Genomic DNA, 21,131 nt, shown 5'->3' with positions numbered 1-21,131 from the left:
TTCTGCAAATTCCACAAGTCTTTCACCAATTCCAAAATTTCCTATAGTTCCCCTTTCTGCGCTGTTTTGTCTTTTTCCAACCTTAGCATTGAAGTCCCCCATAATAATAGTGTAGTGTGTTTTCTGCTCATCTAGAAGACTCTCAATTTCGGTGTACATTCCTTCAACCTCTTCATCATCATGGCTCAATGTTGGTGCATAAATCATATAATGTTTAGCTTGTACCACTTAGAAATCTTGAGTATTAGTCTTGACACCCTTGGTGATGTACTTTTGAATTCCAAAATGTTGTTTTTAAAATCTTTATGGACTATAAACCCAACTCCACCTTCACTCCTTTCACTGTTTCCATTGGTGTACAGCAGATTTCCACTTGATAAACTTATAAGTGATTCATTTCTTCTTCTTGTTTCAGCCAAACCGATGATATTCCAATTCACATTTTCTAATTCCTTTTCCAGCTCTAACATCCTGTCTTCACCGATGAGTGATCTTACGTTATAACAGGCCAAGTTCAGTTTCCGTGCATGGCAGCCTGGTCATACCCAGAGATTCTTAGCACCCTCTGCTTCCACTCTGATCCTCTCGCTGCCGTAAGAGGGAGAGTGAAAGCTGCTGGGGACTGAGGGCCATTTATTTTGTTGTGCTGTCATATGCTGGAGGGTTTGGTCTTTTTCTCTTCACACTGACCAGGCGTCTTGAAGAGAACCACTCTACACGTTCGTTGCCACCTAAGTGACATAACAGGGCTTACCATTGAGAAGGTGTGCATGAGTGAATTTTAGGGAGGCAGGCCAACCGGACTTCTCCTAAATCTTCTGTAATAGAGAGATATTGGATCCATCAGTGTTTTAGGCTGAGTGTCTGATAACACACAGGATACCTGTTCCCCTCTAAGCCCCAAGTTATATGTACTAAGTTATAATGTTACATTTGTAAAATCTAAGTGGTTATATATAATAAGTCAAAACGTTACATTTGTAAAATTGAAGTATTTATAATAGATAATAAATTTAACTATCTATGTTTCATATCAGTATAGCAGATACTTCCAGTATCTCCAGGGTTGTTTGTTTCTGTGAAAATATACCTTACTGCAGTATTATATAGATATGAAATAAAATATGAACGCTTTGAATAACAGCTTATTTAGGTGTAGAGATAAGCAATTCTCATTAATAAATAATATTATTTTTAAACAATATTTTAAATATTAAGAAGAAGTGATTTTGCTGCATTCTGGTACAAAGTCAGGTTTTACTTTTCTTCCACCATGTATTAAACTTAATGTTTTGTTGCCAACTAACTGCAATTAAAGTCACTAATGTATGTAATAAAATTTACATCATTTAATATATCTTAGGCTCCATAGTGGTCCTGTGTACATAAAAAAGTAAAAAAGGTTAACTTAAAGCACTGGATGTTAATGTCCGCTGAAAGAGAGCGAAGAGATACAGAAAGGAGCAAAGAGATATACAGAAAACAAGTAAAGGAATAAAAGAAATCATGCATAACACACACACACACACACACACACACACACACAAAGGCATATTGTTGTATAACACACAACCCTGGACAATATAAAGTCTCTTTCTGACACAAAGCACATGCCAAGGAATAAAGGTAAAACAAAATTTAGGTGAATTTAGAATGAATTTAATAAATTTGCGAGGTTAAGACCTAAAGGGATATAAGTGTATACATACAGGAGGAGACAAGCAAGTAGTAGTATGTATGTAATTTATGGTTGACTCAAACATAAATATATATAATCAATTATGTATTGTTTTAATAAAATATTAGCTCAAACCACTATAATAAAAATATACTGCTGATGTTACAGGATAAGTCACTGCAGAATCAACTTTAAGTAGTCAAATAAGTAATTTTCATAGCTGCTTAGGTATCTAACCAGCCATGGAAAATTTATTCTTTACATTAGCAACATAAATTATCATATTAATGTTCAACTGGAACTAAAATTTTGTTTACAAAGAGAAAAATTGTAAAGTTTTCATGCTCCTGGAGCATGAAACTTAACCCCAGGGGGTCCTGCCTGCACTGGATTTTCTTAGTGATTCCCTTCTGTGTGTGCTCTCTCTCTCTCTCTCTCTCTCTCTCTCTCTGGTTGAACCCATTTTGTCATATTAGTGGTGCCATGTAAATGTTAACCTGCATAGATTGTCAAACTAATAAGGTAGGACAAACTGGGAATGAATTATATTTAAGAGTGAGTGAGTGAATGATTTTAGTTTTTTACGGTGAAAGAGTAACTAAGGACATGATGCACCAAGTCCACTACATTTAACAATGAGTCTACACAGATTCCAAATCAAATAAGCACCATCTGTATTAAGTAACAACTACAGCAAGCAATGCTCAACAACCCCCCCCCCCATAAGCCTCGCAGAGCTCTCAAGTCTGGAGAAAGGCAACAGGGCTCTCATTATAAGATCACTCGTATCACATCTGGGCAAAACTGCAGCTGCAAAAACATTTTGACCTGACTTGCAACAATTTTGCAACATGACCTTCTGTGCTCTTATACTTCTGAACAAGATCCTCAGTTCATTTCTGCTTTAAATCATTTACCCAACTGGTTTGACAACCAGTTGGGTAAATGATTTAATTTAATTTAGTTTTGATTATCTAGCAATAAGTGCAATTGGACCTCAACATAGCTGAGTGGTTAGGCATCAACGTGCAGAAGCACACATGCTTTGAGTGGACATGGTTCAAGCCTATATGACTGCTAAATATTGCATTCATTGTCAAAATAATTAATGTAAACTCTTCTGAATTAGGGTCATGCCAGAGTACAAACAGGAACTAATATCTGAGAAATTGTTACTATAATAATACATTGTAACTGTAAAAAATTACAATTAGAGTTCCATTTTTCTTTTCTATGCATACATTTATATGTATTGTAATCTTTCAGAGCAATTAATTTCATAAAGAATACCTTTAATTTATACAGATGACCTGGTTCTGGATGTAGAGTGTAGGGCCACCACAATTTAGCATTTGGAATTTCAATTACTCCAGTTAATCCTTTCTGCTGAGCAACCAAGATCCTATTTTTGTCATAAACTTCAATATAACATGATGGGGTGTTTGTTTCATTGCCATCCCAACTTATATTATAGAAAATTATACCTATTAAATAAAATAAACAATTCTGCAAAAAAAATAAGAAAGATTCGAAACTATCAGCAATGGTAGTTATTGTATATCAGATTACTGAAAAGAATCTTATCTGTAAAATACACTTAATTAGCAAAACTTAATTTGCTTTGCAAGTTATCTTCTTTTCTTTCTGTTTGCTGATTCAAGTGAGGTATTTATACTTATTTAAAAAAAAGCAAAAATTTGTTATTCCTAAAAACATTTCTTGGTATATAACAGCAGTGTATTAATTAAGCTCCCACTCATATGCTGCTTGAAGAATTTCGTGGAGATAGTGCTTTCTTCTTGTTTCATCCTTATTATCCCTTCATACTTGACTTCAAGGCCCTCAACTGAGCACCAGGTTTTATAATTCGTTCTAGCTGTACCTATTTCATGATAAGCTCGAAGATGTGAGATACAAAAATACTGTAAAAAATATAAGCAATATTCAAAAATATTCCTTCACAGAAAGAACTAGCAGTTAAAATGCAAAAATCATGAAGACTTTTAGAGAACATAAATTTAATAGAGCAGTACAAAATAAATGTGGTGAGAAAAAATAATAAAATGTACATGGTCTTGAGAAATCTGATGCTAAATATAGTTTGTTCTCTTGGGCTTTGAGGTTCTTCCTATATAAAATAAACATTAATTTATGCACAATAATGGAAATAATGCTTAAAGAGTATTACTTCCATTATAACAGAAAACAAGTATTTTACTAATGACAAGCTTAAATTGTCATTAGTAAAATACTTGGTTACTGATGACCATCTGGTTAATACTAACGAAATTTAGTTACTAATTATAATTAAGATTGTCATTAGTAATCAAATTTCGACTATCAATAAGCTATCATGTATTGAGATACTTTCAGATAAACAGTGCTCTCCAGTGAGGAGTATAGTTACTATTTATTTAAAAGAGTGTCGGCACTTTCACAAGCGTTTCATTTCAACTCAAAAACAAGGACATATCATCTCATCAATTATTTAGAAAATCAAAAATAGCAATCATCTTCATGGTTCCTCATTTCACTCGAGACCATGGGTCTAGCAAAAGACAAAAACTTTTTCTTACCTTGACTTTGGTCCCAAAAGTCAAGGTAAGGAGTTCTGCAAAGAATTGTTCACTTAGAACACAGGTTGACATTGTCACAGCACACACACACACCGGCACTCAGTGAGATGATTGGGACACATTTCAGCCCCAGTACAGTACAGTGTGCAGGATGCTGCATGATATGGTTTGCCACAATTGTGCAGCCATCCACAAGCCAGTCTAACTTTGTATAAGGCACTGTTCTTGGCTTGTACACCAATGGAAAGCTATGCTATGGAGTGACAAGTCATGGTACCTGGTTTACAGCTATGCCTAGGAGTGGCAAATGTTTGGAGAAAGCTACCTGCTGGACTGTATCAGCCAGACAATGAAGTTTGGCAGAATGATGATCTGGGGAAGTATGATGGTCTTGGACTGTTTTTCATGGTTTAGCCTGGGACTATTGGTTCTTCTGGACAAAACCATGAATGTTAAGGTCTATATAGACATCCTGGACAATAATGCATTACCTATACTGTGGCAGCATGTCAGGACAAGCCATCCCTGTATCAGCAGAACAATGCTCCATTACTGCTTGAGCTGTGGCAGACTGGTTTGAGGACAGTAGCATGAAAAGTTGGGACTGGCCAGTCCACAGCCTTAACCCCATTCCTACAGAGAATCTCTGGGATGAACTGGTTAATTGGATGCATGTGAGGAGAAGCTGTCCAAAAAACAGAGTTGAACTGGTTACTACTTTGAAGGCCAAATGGAAAAAAAATACCAGAGGACATTTATAAAAAAACTGGTGAAGAGTGGTGCTCCATGGAGATTAGAGACTGTCATAAAGGCTAAAGCTTTCAGTATACATTAGTTTTCCTGTAAATACAGGTATATGTAAATATGCAGGTTTCCAGATATTGATGGTCCCCACCAATGGTATATCTACCTTGATATGGTGATGGGGCTTGTGTGCTCTAATAATCCTGAGAGCTATGTCAGTGGTAGCTTAGCTACTAGTAGGACCACCCAAGTCGGACAGGTCTAAGGCAAAGAGACAGATGAAAAGAGATGCCCTGGTCCTCGAAGATGAGGGTCGGGCACAGGTCTAACAACCATGCTCTGTAAAAAAATTAACCGTTACATATAATTTGATGAATGAAACCAGACAGCCCTTACAGAAACAGACCAGGCCTCAAAATAAGGACAAAAATTTGGTATTGAGATTTAGAACTTGGAATGTGTGTACCCTGTTGCAAGCTGGAGCTATGAACAGCATAGCAGAGGAAGTTGAAAAGTTTAAGATGGATATTGATGCTCTTCAAGAAGTTAGATGGAAAGATAAAGGTGTGATTAATAAGTCAAAATTTACAATATAATACTCTCAAATTGATGACAGACAGGGAGTACACGGGGTATGATTTCTTAGAGAATGTGAAGATCAGTTCTTGCCTTTACACTAGTGTCTGGAAGAATTTGTGATGAGACCTTTATTAATGTGTACACTCCAATTGAAGGTGCAGATGATGATGATGCAGATGGATTTTACAATGAATTCCAGGCTGTGTGTGAAAAAATCAAAGACATGATGCTATTATAACTCAGTGACTTCAATGCTAAACTAGGCAAGGAAGAAGTTTTCACAGGTCTATTTGGGAGATGCAGCCTCCATGAAGAAACAAACAATAATGGCCTTAGAGTACCACAATTTGCTGCTGCCAACAACTTTAAGGTCATAAGTACCTGGTTTCCAAGAGAGAATATTCATAAAGGTACATGGAAAATCCCTGGTACAAATCAGACTAATCAGATCAATCACTTACTGGTCTCTAAGAGGTGGGCTACTGCAATTGAAAATGTCCATTCTTTTTGGGGCACCAGCTCTGATTCTGATCATTTTCTAGTGGAAGCCAAACTGAAATATAAAATAACCCTAGTAGCAAGCTGAGAAAACTAAGCAGTGGAACACAGAGAAACTGGCAAAGTTGTCCTGAAAACTGCAGAAACAGAAACAGTGGCAAGATTGAAGACGAATGACTTATAAAGGAAGCAATTCTGAGTGCAGTACACGTAACCTTGAGTGAGACCTCAAGACCGAGAAACAGAGACAGAACTAAGCAATCCTACACCTGGGGCAAAAGTAATTATAAGTACGCCCCCATTATATGTAAGTAGTCAATCTTTATGAATTTACAAAAATTACTATTGCAACGATGTATGATTTCTCTAAATAGGCCTACAAGTTCAATTCATATTGAACAATTAGGCTTTACACCAGCCGGTATTCAAATAAGCAAATTCCAATCCTGCAACTAAAACACCTTATTTACAATAAAATAAAATACGAGCGTATAAAATGAAATTAAATGAAATAAAATATATAGTAGTCTAAAACTGATGTGATTTAATTTACAATAAAATACAAAAATATAAAATATGATGATAAAAGCGATAAAAACAATCAATAAAATACCGTAACTACCGTAATTTTTGGGAGAAGCAACATCAAATCTCCCCGGAGGATACTGTCATCACGGATCATGCACAGGGGGTCTGGGACCGTAAATGGCTTGAGAGTTTACGTATTAGGGCAGCTAGCAATTCCATTAATAGAGACAAGGGTGTATGCTTACATCCCCTCTTTGAAACCATGGTTCTTGGGCGAGATGAATGGTTTCAGCTAGCGCGCTCCAGAGCCATTTCCGGTGCATAAATGGGAAATTCCGGCCTTTCCCCCGAGGAACCATGTGACGAGTGCTGTGGATCTGCTATTTAAGGATGTGCCACACAGCAGAAATATGCTGTTGAGAAAGGAGATCGCTATCTCCGAAAGCTACAGTTGTTACGGTATTTTATTAATTGTTTTTATCATCATATTTTATATATTTTATATTTTTGTATTTTATTGTAAATTAAATCACATCAGTTTTAGACTACTATATATTTTATTTCATTTAATTTCATTTTATACGCTCGTATTTTATTTTATTTTATTGTAAATAAAGTGTTTTAGTTGCAGGACGGGAATTTGTTTATTTGAATACCGGCTGGTGTAAAGTCCAATTGTTCAAGATGTATGATTTGCATATATTTATTAATAAAATAATTTAAATAATACAATGAATTAACAAAACAAAAATATCAAAGAAAAAGAAACTTACAAATATTCGTTTATAACTACACAGACTGTTTCTATATAAACTACAAAGAAATAAAAAAAAATCAGATAGTTTACGTTTATATATCTAGAATAAAATCATATACACAAAATATTGCAAAATATAATATAGAGTACTTTCAACATTATAAAAAACTAAAAATGTGCAGTGAAGATGTATTATTTTGATTGAATTTTTCTCGCTTTGCCAAAGCAAAATCATCGATAATTTTATCATAATTTATGTTTTGTGCAACATGATTTTCAATTAATATAATTAATATGTTGGTTAGTCGTTCTTGTCCAGTTTTTGAACTAAGGTGATTTTTAACCAATTTAAGTTTACTGAAGGACCTTTTATAAGAAGTTACTGTTACAGGCAGGGTAAGAAAAATTAGTAATTCTAAGTTTGGATAAGATCTATTAAACCAGTGGTGTCCAACCTACGGCCCATGAATGATTTTTATACGGCCTGTGAAAAGTGAACTAGAACAGCATTTTAGTTTAATAAATAAATCACTTACATAGATTCGTTACACATAAGTGTTGGGAATTTGTATTTTTTATATATAGCCAGAAAATAAAAAATGGTAACATGAAAATAGAAACTTCCTTTTACATGTAACAAGATATAGAAAATGTAACACAAAAATTTTTCTCCAATCACTTAACGTGGCCTGCAAAACAAATCTAACTTTGAATATGGCCCCTGTATGGGAAAAGGTCAGACACCACTGCTCATGAATGAATTGGAGAAGTTGACTGGTCTGTAATTACTTGTGTCACCCTTCGATCCCCCTTTGTGAACTGGAATAGATTTGCACATCTCCAGTCGGTGGGGACCTCCCCTGAGTCCAAGGATGCTCTCATAATTATTTCTCGTGTAGAAAGAAAAAAGAGAGGCTTTGAGGAGGAAGGTCAACAAAATGGTGGAACATTACAACAAGAAGGAAAGTAGAAAGTTTCGTAAGAAGATTAAAGAAAGTACACAGGAATGCTGATCGAAAGTTACTGCATGTAGAGATAGTGAAGGAAACTTGATGACTGAGAGAAAGGAGGTTCTGAAACAGTGGAAACATTATTTTGAGATCATCTTGACAGGAGATAAAATGGAAACAAAACAGCTATTGTACTATATGGTAGAATCATACCTTGAAGACTCTAGCTTCGAAAAATTCAAAAAGTTAAGTGCTTAAAAGAACTTTAAAGCACTGGGAGCTAACAGAATAACTGAAAAGTTGCTCAAGAATGGTGGAGTGTCACCATGGAGAAGAATACATAATCTGATACTGTTAATATGGTCTGAGGAAAAAATCCCAGATGGGATTTTTTCCTCAGACCATATTAACAGACCATTCCTCAGAATTAACAGACCATTCCTCAGACCAAATCCCGGACGCTGACTTACTACTGATTTAATCGTTTTAAAAACGGTTGAAGGTCTGTTGATGATGAAGATCGCTCTGATCATCCATAATCAAGCACCACCCTAGAAAAATCACAAAAGTTTGGGTGGCGCTCCGTGAAGACCGCAAGCGGACCATCCACGACATTTGTGGCATTGTAGGACTATCGTACAGCATGTGTCAGCAGATTTTGTCAGACGAGTTGAACATGACAACGCGCTGGCCCACAGTTTTTGTGCAGTTTTTGGCATCCAACAACACGACAATGTCCTCCCCCCCCTTTATTCACCAGACTTAGCCTCCTGCGACTTCTTCCCAAGAATGAAAATCAAGGTGAAGGGTAAAAGATTTGACAATGTAGAGGATATCCAAACCGAATTGCAGACAGTGCTGAACACTATGACAAAGAAGGCCTTTCAGGACACATTCAAATCATGGGAGAAATGCTGGGATCAGTGTTTATACTCTTAAAGGGACTACTTCAAAGGTGATGGTGGCGAATAAGACCCAGGGTAAGTATAATTTATTTTATAAATACATTTCGGGAACTTTTGGATAGCATCTTGTATATTTAACCTAGAATACAGTATAAACTTGCTATGTAGGATTTTATAATATTTATCTAGAGAAGTCTGATATCAACAATGAGAATGAAATATTAGTGTTGTAAATTTTCAGTCATGTAAAATTTCAATAGCTTCTTTTTTCAAAATCCAGCAGTAATCTATAAGCATTGAAAGTATCCATTTACCCCAACATCTTTCCTCTGGTGAAAATGCTCACCATGCTTGCCAACACAGCATAAAATTTTGAGAGAAGAAACCCAAATGCAAATCCAAGAGATACAGTTCTCGTAATAAACTGCACTTCATCTTTATAGGCTTCCAATATTCTGTTCACTACTTTTGTCGTGGTTATATGGTCTGTTGTTTCCAAGAAAATTGGCACACCTTTAAAAGGCATTCCATGCAGCTTTTCCATATGTAACTATCTCAAACTAAATATAGTTCGTGAGCTCTTATTTGAGGTTGTACACATATATCCTCTCATTTTAGCATCATTGATACATAGAAATTATGATTTAACATATTAGAAACTAGGTACACTATTGTACAAAGTTTTTCATAGACCAAGTTTTATATGATGGTAACAATACTCTTTTAGGGTTCACAGGGTTTTTATAACATTTTTTTCCCCTCCTTAAGCCAATATATAAAGGTAATCCTTGCCATGATTATTTCATTCACAAAGAAAGCAGCAAAAGTTCACATAGATAGCTAGCTGCATACCTGTCATTATGGATACTATTTTTGGTTTGGTAAAAAGATTCTGCTGATAATTTTTCATATTTTACACATTACAAAAGGCATCCTAATGTTCCATATGATTCTTTATCAGAAGTTCCATGAGCAACAGGATGGACAATAATATATTTCTATTGTGAAGCAAGACTGCCTTCAAATCCAGTTTAGATGCATTAACAATCTTTATTCCTCTGTGTTATATTCATAGCGAAGAGTCTTCATATATTGCCCTTAACATTATTGCAATAAATGATATTCTCATCAACAGTACTGTTAATGAGAGTATCATTTCCACCAACTCTTTTTCTCAATAATGACATATTCAAATACACCTTACAATTAGAATCCTAGGAGCTATGACAAACATTTTAACAACTGAGGTCTTTAAATAAGATCAATTCTACTCATATAATTAAATGTGGCGTAGTTGAAGGTATTTAAAATTTCAATACTTTCTGGTGAATTTTTTTTTTTTTTGATAGCTTAAATGTTCTCTTTCTTGTCTACATCCTCTGTTGTTAGTCTTAAACCCACCGGAAAACTTCTGTACATTGCAGTATCGGGAAACTAGACACTGGAGTGGTAAACTAGTTGAAACGTTTAAAGGCATTAAACTAAATGCTGATGGAAACTTGATTTGTTCCAGAAAACACACACAAGGAAGCAAATTTAAACTGAAAAAGGATAGCTGCTGAATAGATGTGTGGTAGTTTGCCTTCAGCCAGAGAGTAATCAATTGTTGGAATAAACTTCCATTTAGTGTCGTGGAAGTGGGTATTTGAATCCAACCAAGAAATCTAATCAAACAAAACGAATCACCTAAAAGGAGACTATAGAATATTACATTGAAGAATATTAAAACTGTGAGCCTTTATCACTAAACAAATTTCAATTCTTTGCAATGTTCACCCCACCTTTTGATTAAACCTTATAAAAATGGTATTAACACCAGTTACAAGACTACAACAATATACAAAGAAACATGATTTAAGAAGAATCTTAACTGCTATTTAAAAAGTAAAATTTTTAGTCTAGTTTAATGCATTTTTTCACCTGTAGATTCACGTATATTGGTTACTACAGTGATATCATCGACAAACACCGTGGAGGGGGTTGCGTATAAAATCACACTACGATGAATTCCAGCATAGTTGAAAAAGTCAAAGTTGACATCCTGAACTAATTTTCCATTGGAATTACTAGATTAAAAATAAATAAAAATAAAACTTGGTTATTTTTAATAAAGTAATGAAAATTTTAATTTATAATAATTTAATATTGCAATTATTGAGCCAAAATTGTTTTAACAATTATGGCAAATGAATTTTGGCATAGCCAAATACTTCAATATGAATCAGTGGAAAATAATTTGCACAACACTATCAAGTTCAGTGATACTATGACCCAAATGAAAAATATAAAATCATATAAAAAACACTATTTGTATGCATTTGACTGGTCAAAGGTTATCACTTAGACCTAGTGGATGGGTACACTATAAAAGCACAAATATAAATAATATCAATATTTTGGTAATTTAAAAATCCACTAAGGCAACTATGGCCATGAAGCATCAGTGTATTGAGTCTATGCATTGCAAGCATTCTTATGGCCAGTTTGCCTGTTTGCAGAGGGGAAAAAACCATGCATCCTTCACTTATTAACTCAGCCACTGAATGAAAGAAGTCCCTAAAAGTTCTTTCTAATCCTGTCTCAAATATTTGAAACCAAGCCTTTATCATGTAGAAAACTGTGATATACTCATAACTACTGCAAATATATCATATTAGGTGGTGGTTTTGATGGGGAACACTCCGGACATTTCTACTAGTACAACATAATGCACATCATTTGAAAAATAATGGCAAGAATTTAAAGCAAACTACCAACATTGGTGAACAAATATGTTTATACTCCGGCATGACCACCAGGTCAGTGGAGTTTACAATAAATCATCAATACAAACATTAATCATATTTAACAGTCATGGGCCTGAACCCCAGTCCACTCAAAGAGCACGTGCTATTGCACTGTCACTCCTGACCACTCGGCTATGTCAAGCCTAATATATACTAATGTTCATATATACTTGCTTACATACACAGACTGCTTCAATAAAAAGATACAGATTGATCTTGCTTAATTTTAGCTTTAGCCCATTTGTCATCTGACCTTTTTTTCATATTTGGGCTGAAATTTGTAAATTTGATGAAAAATTGGACTAAGTGTTACCATTTAGATTTTGCAATTTCTAAATTCAAAATTTGCCTAATCAGTTGCTTTTTTCTCAATGAGAAAGTTTCTCCGTAATCTTGGTTTAGCCTAAAAAAATCATTGGTGTACTTCTGTAACGAGTACACCAATTATTTTTTTTATTTGGTTACTTCTTTTATTTGAAGTTATTGTTGTTATTAAGTTTAATGACACAGGGGCTACTAAGGCCAAATTGTGTCGGTTCATAGTTTATTTCTTATATCCATATACCTTTTAACAATTTAATTATATACTTGCATATAGGCCAGTGCAATTTAAGTATGTTAACAGTTCTATGTTTGCATGATTCCAAGAAAATGGGATAAAATCCGGGATTCGTTAAATTTTCTGTATGACTGAATGAATTGAAAAGTAAAGATTGAAAAGTACAAGAAAATGGCAAACTGTTAGTTGGGTCTGACAAGATGTGCACTGGGGTGGATCTCCCAATAATAAAAACAGGTGTGTAATATGAGTAAGCCCAATTCTCAGTCTTGCCAATACCACTTCTCGTCTGTTTCGTATGAATCCAGACAGCCACAACTCTGGTTCTTGTTTGACCTGGTAAAGGGATTTGTTAAAGTTTGCTGTTGATACTACTTCGCCAAATTTGTGACCAATTTCATAACATGCCTTGTGGATTACAGGCTTGTAATCCATATATGGAACCTGAAGGCTCTGTGAGAATGAGCTAAGACGTTGTTTAGCGGCAAAATCAGCAGACTTGTTTCCCGGAATTCCTGAATGTCCCGGTACCCAAAAAAATGTTACTTGATTGATTGGACTCTTTGCAAGAGAGTAACTGATAGTGAATAGTTTTCAATGTAGGATGACAGGCAGAGAAATTTTCCCTTACATTTGCCGTAAGGGAAAATTTCTCTGCCTGTCATCCTACTGAGACTGCACTGAGAGAGTCAGTATAGATTGGGACTGGTGAAACGGAGCATTCAACAATCTGTTCAAGTGCAAGCTTTATGGATGGCATACAGCTCAGCAGTGAAAATACTGCATGTGGCTGGTAATGAGGCTGTAACGGTAAATGATGGAAACACTGCGGCAGCACCTACAGCGTTGTCAATTTTTGATCCATCAGTGTATATTGCACAGGAATTGCAGTTGAGATTGGAATGGACTGCATGCAACTGTCTCATATTGGCAGAAGCTATAACATCCTTCCCCCATCAGAGAAAGTAGTCATCATAAGAGGCATGAAAATGTAACCAAGGTGGCACAGAAAGAGTGGTGTCCTCAGAAATGTCACTTAAATCAACATTACAAGTATGAAGAAGTTCTTTAAGTCTGAGTGATGCAGGTTGGTTTTCATGTGGTTTACTCTCATAAAAGGAATTTCATCGGGTATTATATAGGTACTCCCAACTAGGATGGGAAGGGAGACTTCAGATTTTAGCAGCATATTTTTGCACTAGTACACAGTACTCAAGGCGTGGCATGACCACTGCCTTATACAAAGGGATAATCATCTCCTTTTTCCTATTAGCAAAATTCCTGTATATCATTGACAATACCCCATGACCTGCTCTGGCAGCCTGCCTGCCTGCACTGCTCAGAAAACTTCATATCTGACGGCACAATTACTCCCAGGTTTTTTTTCATTTTCTACCACACTAAGCATAGTATCACACAGTTGATACGTGTCTCTGGGGTTACTTCTACCCATATGCAGTACTTTGCATTTGTCAATGTTAAACTTCAGTTGGCCCTTCTCAGCCCAATTGCCCAAATTTCCTAGATCCTGTTTCAGTAGCACACTGCCATTACTGTTATTGACAAGCTTGTCACCTTTGTGTCATCTGAAAACTTCAACATTAAGCCTGATATACCTTCATGAATATCATTCGTAAATATAAAAAACAACAGTGAGCCCAACACCCAAACCCTAGGGGACACACTACAAATAACATTAGTCCACAAAGAGCAGTGTCTATTGATTACCACTCTCTGTCTTCTCCCAATCAACCATCCTTTTATCCATTGCAGGGATAAAAGGATGGTCGAAGCCTTCGAGGAATTAATCTTGGAAGCTACTAGGCTTTTCATACCAACTAAGAAATACTGTTCAAAATTTATTCCTAAATGGATGTCAGATGAACTAATGAGGCTTGTGGCAGAGAAAGAAAATGTGTGGAATGCATATAAATTAGCAGGTGACACAGAAGCCTATGGCAGGTATAAGCTAGTCTGTAATCAAGTCACAAAGGAGGTTAGGCAAGCAATGGCTGATCAAGAGAAATCATTGGCAAAGGATGCAAAGAAAAACAACAAAGACTTCTTTATTTATGTAAACTCTAGAAGGAAAGGAATGAATCAGATTGGTCCACTTGGCATTGGTGGTTCGACTGTTGGTGATCCTGCTCAGATAGCTGACAAACTGAATGAGTATTTTACATCTACATTCACACATGAGGAATTATTCAATGAGGGGGAGTGTCAGAAGTTTATCAAACTCTAAGAGGGAGCTAAGTGATTTTGTAATAACTGAGAGCAAAGTGAAGGAGAAATTGTTGAAGTTAAACACAAAAAAAAGGCACCTGAGGTGGATGGAATCTATCCAGTTATATTGAAAGAGGAAGCAAGGAAGTAAGCAAACCCTTAGCCTTAACTATGAGAGCATCCTTATATTCAGGGGAGGTCCCATGGACTGGAGATGTGCAAATGTATTCCCAATTCACAAGGGGGTTCAAAGGGTGACGCAAATAATTATAGACCTGTTAGTTTAACTTCTATTCTATTGTTCTGGCACAAACAATGACATTTAACAATATCATCCTTTGTGTCCTTAAAAGATGATATCTGCTCTACAACATCATCAACATTTGCTCTTGGCAAACATACTCTGGTCCTGTTCCTCCTATCCTTTTTTCACAATATATTACTCATGTCCCTGACAATAGAGTCTCCAACAATAACTAACTCCTGTGGAACCAGCACATTCTACCTTGGAGATTGCAGCTGTGTTGCCTGATGCACAAGAGTGAGTTCTGTTGAGTTGGGCAACTGAGAGCCTGATGGTCCTTCATTTTAATAATTTCAAGGGCATCTACCCTACTCTTCAAACTCTCATAAGCACCCATCAGAATGCTAAGTTGGCACCTAATTTCTTGACACTCTCTGCACTTAGCACACATGAAGCCTTCCTTGGCTAGATCATGTCCTGTTCAGAGCGTTCCGTAAACATTTCACAAGTTGCACATATTTTTTAGGCTGTGATGCACTGGAGAATCTCCATCAAGTCACAGCACTCCTGCAACTTTGTGCCCATTGCTTTCCTGCTCTAGTCTGGGGCATGATATTGAAATTAACAATGAAAATTAATAAGATTAATAAATTTAATTAATTGATTAATTATCAATACTACACTAAATCTAATAGATTCCTAAATGCAGTGATACGTATTATGCTATCTAGTTGTTAGAGCTACCTAATTACCATAATTAAAAATTTGAATTCCCAACCACTCACTCTATATGAAAATAATGTCTGCAAGATTCGAACAAAAACAATGGTTTTATGTATATTAAGTAGTAACCTACAAAAACTCTTATCTAAATTAAAAATAAAAATAACAAGTGTAACTAGAACTATAAAGCTACTTATGAAGTACAATATAATATTATAATTAAATAAATAAATAAAATGGCAAAACACATGCTTTTTTTGGAGCTTTTAATTCATAGCTGGAACTTGTAAAGATAGTCAGTGTCCAATTAGAATTGAGGTTGCTCAAGGAATGATATTGGGGTCACTATTGTTTCTGATTTTCTTAAATGACATTAGTGAAGAGATACAAAAGATACAAATGATGTCAAGATTTTAAGAGTGGTTAATGATCAGCACCAAGCAGTGCTCCTTCAGGACAAGGTGGATAAACTTTCAAGGATTATCAGAAAAGTAGCAGATACATTGTAACGCAAAAAAATGCAAAGTCAAAGTTGTGGAATAGCAAAATCCAAATTAATTTATACACTATGTAGGGTTGAATTAAAATAGTAGGAGAAGAAAGGGATTTGGAGGAGGTTATGATAGAGGCAGGCATGAAGTTCTTTGTGTGGTGTAGACAGGTGAGAACAAGGACAGCACATGGTGTCCTATTAATGATTTATCAAACATTTACTTGCTTGTGGAAATGGTTAAGTCATAATCACACTATATAATAAAATTATAGGAGTCAAATTGCATTTGAAATACTGTACAAACTCCGATTGTACAGTATTCCAAATATGAAGCATTTTTTCGTAATATCTCGAAAAATGAGAAGCATTTTTCGCAATATCTCGAGTTCTATTGAACCGATTTACAAAATTCAAACACCATTCGTTTGAATTTTGTTGACCTGCATTAGAAAAACAGTAAAACAAAAAACCCCCATGTGTGTACCTTGTACGTTTGAACATAGTGCATAGTATTAGGGTCAGGCGCCACCTGTGGTTTCCCACATCTGTGCCATATGTTCGCTGTGAAGGAATACAGTACTACTGTAAATGCCAGAAAAGTGTTGTGTGTTGTATATGACATATTGCGTTAGATTCTGTTGTGTGTCCTGGCATTTGGCCGCAGGGCCCCTAGTGGGACTCCACGTTGCCCGCACACACCACTAGGAGGTAGCCAGTCTGCCCATTATTCTCTGGCTTGTCTCCGCCAGGGTCGCCAGAGCTTCCTGGACGGAGACAAAAAAAAAAAAAAAAAAAAAAAAGGTAGAGTCGGGGAAGTACAGAGTGTACGCAAGAAAGGAGGGTATAGCTAGAAGGTATCCTCCAGGTTATCGATGGAGCAATAAGTGCCATCAGTTGAAAGGGGAACCCAGGAAGGACGATAAATAAGACAGCAAGAGAGCCGTGTGCAAGTTGCTACTGAAGAATGAGGTGGTCCATACGCCAGTTGATCCTATTCAGGTTAAAATCAGTTTTGCCAGTTAGGTTAGGATCAGATGTTGGTGTTGTTCCTATTTTGTGTTGGCAATAGGGTGCTCCGTCTTGTGAAGAGGGCTTGTGCAAACTTGGTAAACTCATAGTAGTAGTTTTCTTCTGTGATGAATAAGTGTTCATTTCCTTGAGGGTTATCTTGGATACGAGTAAACAGGATGCTGCGGAGATCCTCATAGTGTTGACAGGTATATACTAGATGGTTCCAGTCTTCTATTTCATCACATGCACAGTAGGGGTTGTCAATGATTCCCATGGATGTTAATTTATGGTTTATTGATCCGTGTCCAGTGATGAGGTAGGTGGTATGAAGACCAGGAGATGAAGACCAGGAGATGTACGTATGAACAATGTTTTATTTTATGTGAAAACATCCGTGGTTTGGAAGAGGTTAGCAAAATCCAAGCCAATAGCCTAATTACCCTTTTGATTGTAGCCATTTGTTGAATAGTATTTCATCACAAATGTCACAGTTACCTGCAAAAAGTATGATTGCAACAAAGAAATTGTCAACAATTTTTTTTTTAATCTCGCATTTTCATTACATTCCATTGTTAGGTGCTGTTACAGATGTTTTCATATCGATAATTTTGATAAAGGTGTTCAACAATGTCGAAGTCAAGTGCAAGGCATTCTCAAGATGTCGAGGAAGAATGAAAGTGACAAGACCTAGGAGAATAAAGACAAAGGTAGCAATGAATGTATGAGGTATGAGGTATATTGAGGGTCTAGCGGCTCCTGGGATTTCTCCCATCTCTGTGAATGTTCTATGTATCGGTGACAGTACCCTGTCAAAGCCAGAGATTTAGAAGTGTGTGGGTCATGAGTAGTGTTATATGTTGTGTCCATTGTTTATCCGGCTTATTGGCCGCCAGGCCCCTAATGGGACCAGACGTTGTCCATACCTCACCACGTGGAGGCTAGCCGGGTGTTACCATTGAGTCAATTGTACTCTGGCAGGTCCTGCCACTTACTTTCCTGGGATTTTAGTGGCTAGGACCTAAAATAAAATTGGAACGACCGCGGTTGATTTTAAATCACTTACATTAAAGCACTAATATGGGGTTTGACGCTGAAAGCTTGTTTCTGAAGTGCCTAAAAGGTTGGGGAGAACGAAAAATACTATCGAGATTGCTTAAAAGACAAACAGAAAATTAAGCATTGGATTTGGCAGTGCCTTCAACCAGCACTGCTGCTGCTCCATCTAACAACAACATTAGAAATGTTCCATTGAGTACAATGGAACATTTCTCCAATTGCAGAGTGGATGAGTTTAAATGATCACGCTCCTTTTTCTTATGCTGGCTACTATTTACATAAGAACGTTTGTTTTGTTTGTTTGTTATTTGGTTTTTAGGAGCATTAGCAACTAGGGTCATATTGCTCCGGGGATATGTGGTGGTCATTCACTGACCTTTCTACATCCTCCACATTTGGTAGTCACAGGCTCGAACCCCGGTCTAATCAAGAAGCATGTGCTATGCACTGCTGTTCCAGCTCACCTGGCTACGGAGGCACCCACATAAGAATGTGCATCAAGAGTTTGAAAGGAGGTTATGAAAAATGATTTCAGTTCTGTATGCCACATTTGTGATCGTCTATAGATCGACAATGGCAAAGAAACCAGCTGCTAAAGATACACCATTGATACACACTGCATTTCCCGATGTTGACATTGAGGAGCTCCTTGTGTGTAATAGCTGTAGAGGATCACTTAAGAACAACACTATTCCAGTGCTATCTGGAATAGTGTTGTTCTTAAGTCGAATGGCTTTGTCTACCCAGAAATTATATCACATTTACCGAAGCTAAATTTAGTGATAGAAAGGCTCATTTCTCCTCGCTTACAGTTCATGCACATAGGGTGTCTGAGACACGCATACAGACAATAAAGCATTATGGGCCAAGTGATCAACATGCCTGTTTCAGTCAACACGATGGTCCATCACTTGCCAAGGGTGACTGACAACAACCATTGTATAAACGGGTTAGTACGAAAGCAAGTGGTAAAAGCATGGCTTCAGTATATAGTTGACAACCCTCTGTAACAATTGTATCGAATCGCTATAGATCAGTCATTCTTTGATGACAATCACGTGGAAATTAATTTGGCTAAAGAAGACATAAGTGAAACAGTTCCAATCAAGGAAAATCTCATTGATAACAGCAAACATTGTGGCAATAAATATCTTATAATCGCACCAGGAGAAACTAACATACCGCAGAAATTACTGTTTGATGGGCATGCAGAGGAACTGTCCTTTCCCGGTATTTATCTTGGACAATTCAGAACATTCAGAGAGAATTTACGTGCAACTCCATTCATGACAGCAGCAAGCGAGCTCAGATGATCTGACCGATGCAGTGTTACTGAATATCATCTCCTTTATGTAGCAATGAGGATAACGAGATTGAGAAAGAGAGATTCTTTGACAGTGGCTTTCAAATACATAGGTAAAGATACTAAATTGACCCGCAAGCAAGTTCAATCCAAAAAATACATTAACAGCTGCATTGAAAACAATTTGGCCTTCCTAAGGACAATTCCAAACTCGCCCTACTACTGGGCTCAATGTAAACATGATCTTTCCGCTATGATTAGACCGCTCAGTAAACCTACAGTGTTCTTGACTCTGAGTGCCAATGAAATTGGTTGGCCACGCTTGCTTCAACTATTGTACAAGTTACAGAATAATGGGCATGATGATGCGATGAATAAGGATGACGCGAGTGACACGGACTTCATGCAGAAGGCAACGCTAGCGAACAAAGATGCTATAACTTGTACGATATACTCAGTAGTGATCTATAGTGGGCTCGCGAGAGCCCACTATTTTATTATTTTTTTTTTAAATTTGCAAGCCCATTGTTGAAATGATCATTTATTTTACAAATTAAATCCTGAATTCAATTACTGAGTATCCAGAGTTGGAACTACAGTGAGACGAGTGGGGCCCCATCCCCAAGCACAGCATTTTAAGGGTGCACTCGACCCATTATGTGTTTTAAAATTGCTTCATTTTTTAATTTAATTACAGTTAGACCTCTGTTTAACGAACTTCTTTATAGTGAATTTTTTGAATTCCTCTTGGTAATTACGTTTATAGTTTCCAAAGAATAAAGAAAATTTGCATATAACAAACAGATAATGAGAGACTTAACTTTGTACACATGGTTCCACTTCTAGCCTAAAGGCTAGAAGTGGGAACAAAGTGTACAAAGTTAACAATGTAGGATTAAAGGTTAAAGGGATTACAGTTCCACAATGTTAATGGTGCCTGTAAAACCTATGTAGCCACCTATCTCACATACCGATAAGTCGCACTAGTCAATATGCTTTCCATAGCCAGTCAGTAGATTAAGTCTGCGTATTTCCGACACAGATAATAGCCTGTGGTCAACCTGTGTTGTGGTTCCCCTTTACTCCGGCAAGCAGTCATCTGTTTTTCAGAAAAGTGAGCGATTTGGACCTTTCAATAAATTTTTTCTGTCAATGTTTTCGTGGTCAACAGTAGCTGAATAATATCCAAGTGATTCCGACATTTCGGACGGTATTCAAAGAACTAGTAACAGTAGCAATATCGGGGGGGGGGGATTAGGACAACTAAGATATTAAATAAACTTCCTGAAGATGAAATGGTGGCAAATTTTGAAACTGTGTTGAGGCCTTCATTGTAAAGAAAATGTTCCAAAAGATAATGACATAGAAGCAATAATAAAAAATAAAAAATAAAAAATTGTATGCATTATATCACCAATCTCCAGAATACCAGCTTGAGTATTATTGCCAAAATACCAGCTTGAGTAAGGATTATTGCTAAAGAACTTGATATGGAAACTATAAAGATCGGTCGTG

The 21,131-nt window shown here is 36.5% G+C and overlaps 1 protein-coding gene across 1 annotated transcript in view; it reads right to left on the bottom strand.

Annotated features, from left to right (window-relative positions):
- The window catches only part of LOC150085986 (beta-glucuronidase), a 272,855-nt gene that overhangs the window by 179,567 nt on the left and 72,157 nt on the right, over window positions 1–21,131 (bottom strand). Inside the window, exons 4-5 of the mRNA XM_090374318.1 lie at window positions 11,136–11,281; window positions 2,969–3,162 (exon numbers count right to left, since the gene is read on the bottom strand). Of these exons, the coding sequence (XP_090230444.1) occupies window positions 2,969–3,162; window positions 11,136–11,281 (340 nt within the window). The remainder of the gene's footprint in view (window positions 1–2,968; window positions 3,163–11,135; window positions 11,282–21,131) is intronic.

The sequence above is a fragment of the Mastigoproctus giganteus genome, chromosome 5, assembly GCF_048544385.1.
Source record: "Mastigoproctus giganteus isolate SK-2022 chromosome 5, ASM4854438v1, whole genome shotgun sequence".
Taxonomy (NCBI): Eukaryota; Metazoa; Arthropoda; class Arachnida; order Uropygi; family Thelyphonidae; genus Mastigoproctus; species Mastigoproctus giganteus.
This window is presented reverse-complemented; position numbering and strand designations above follow the sequence as displayed.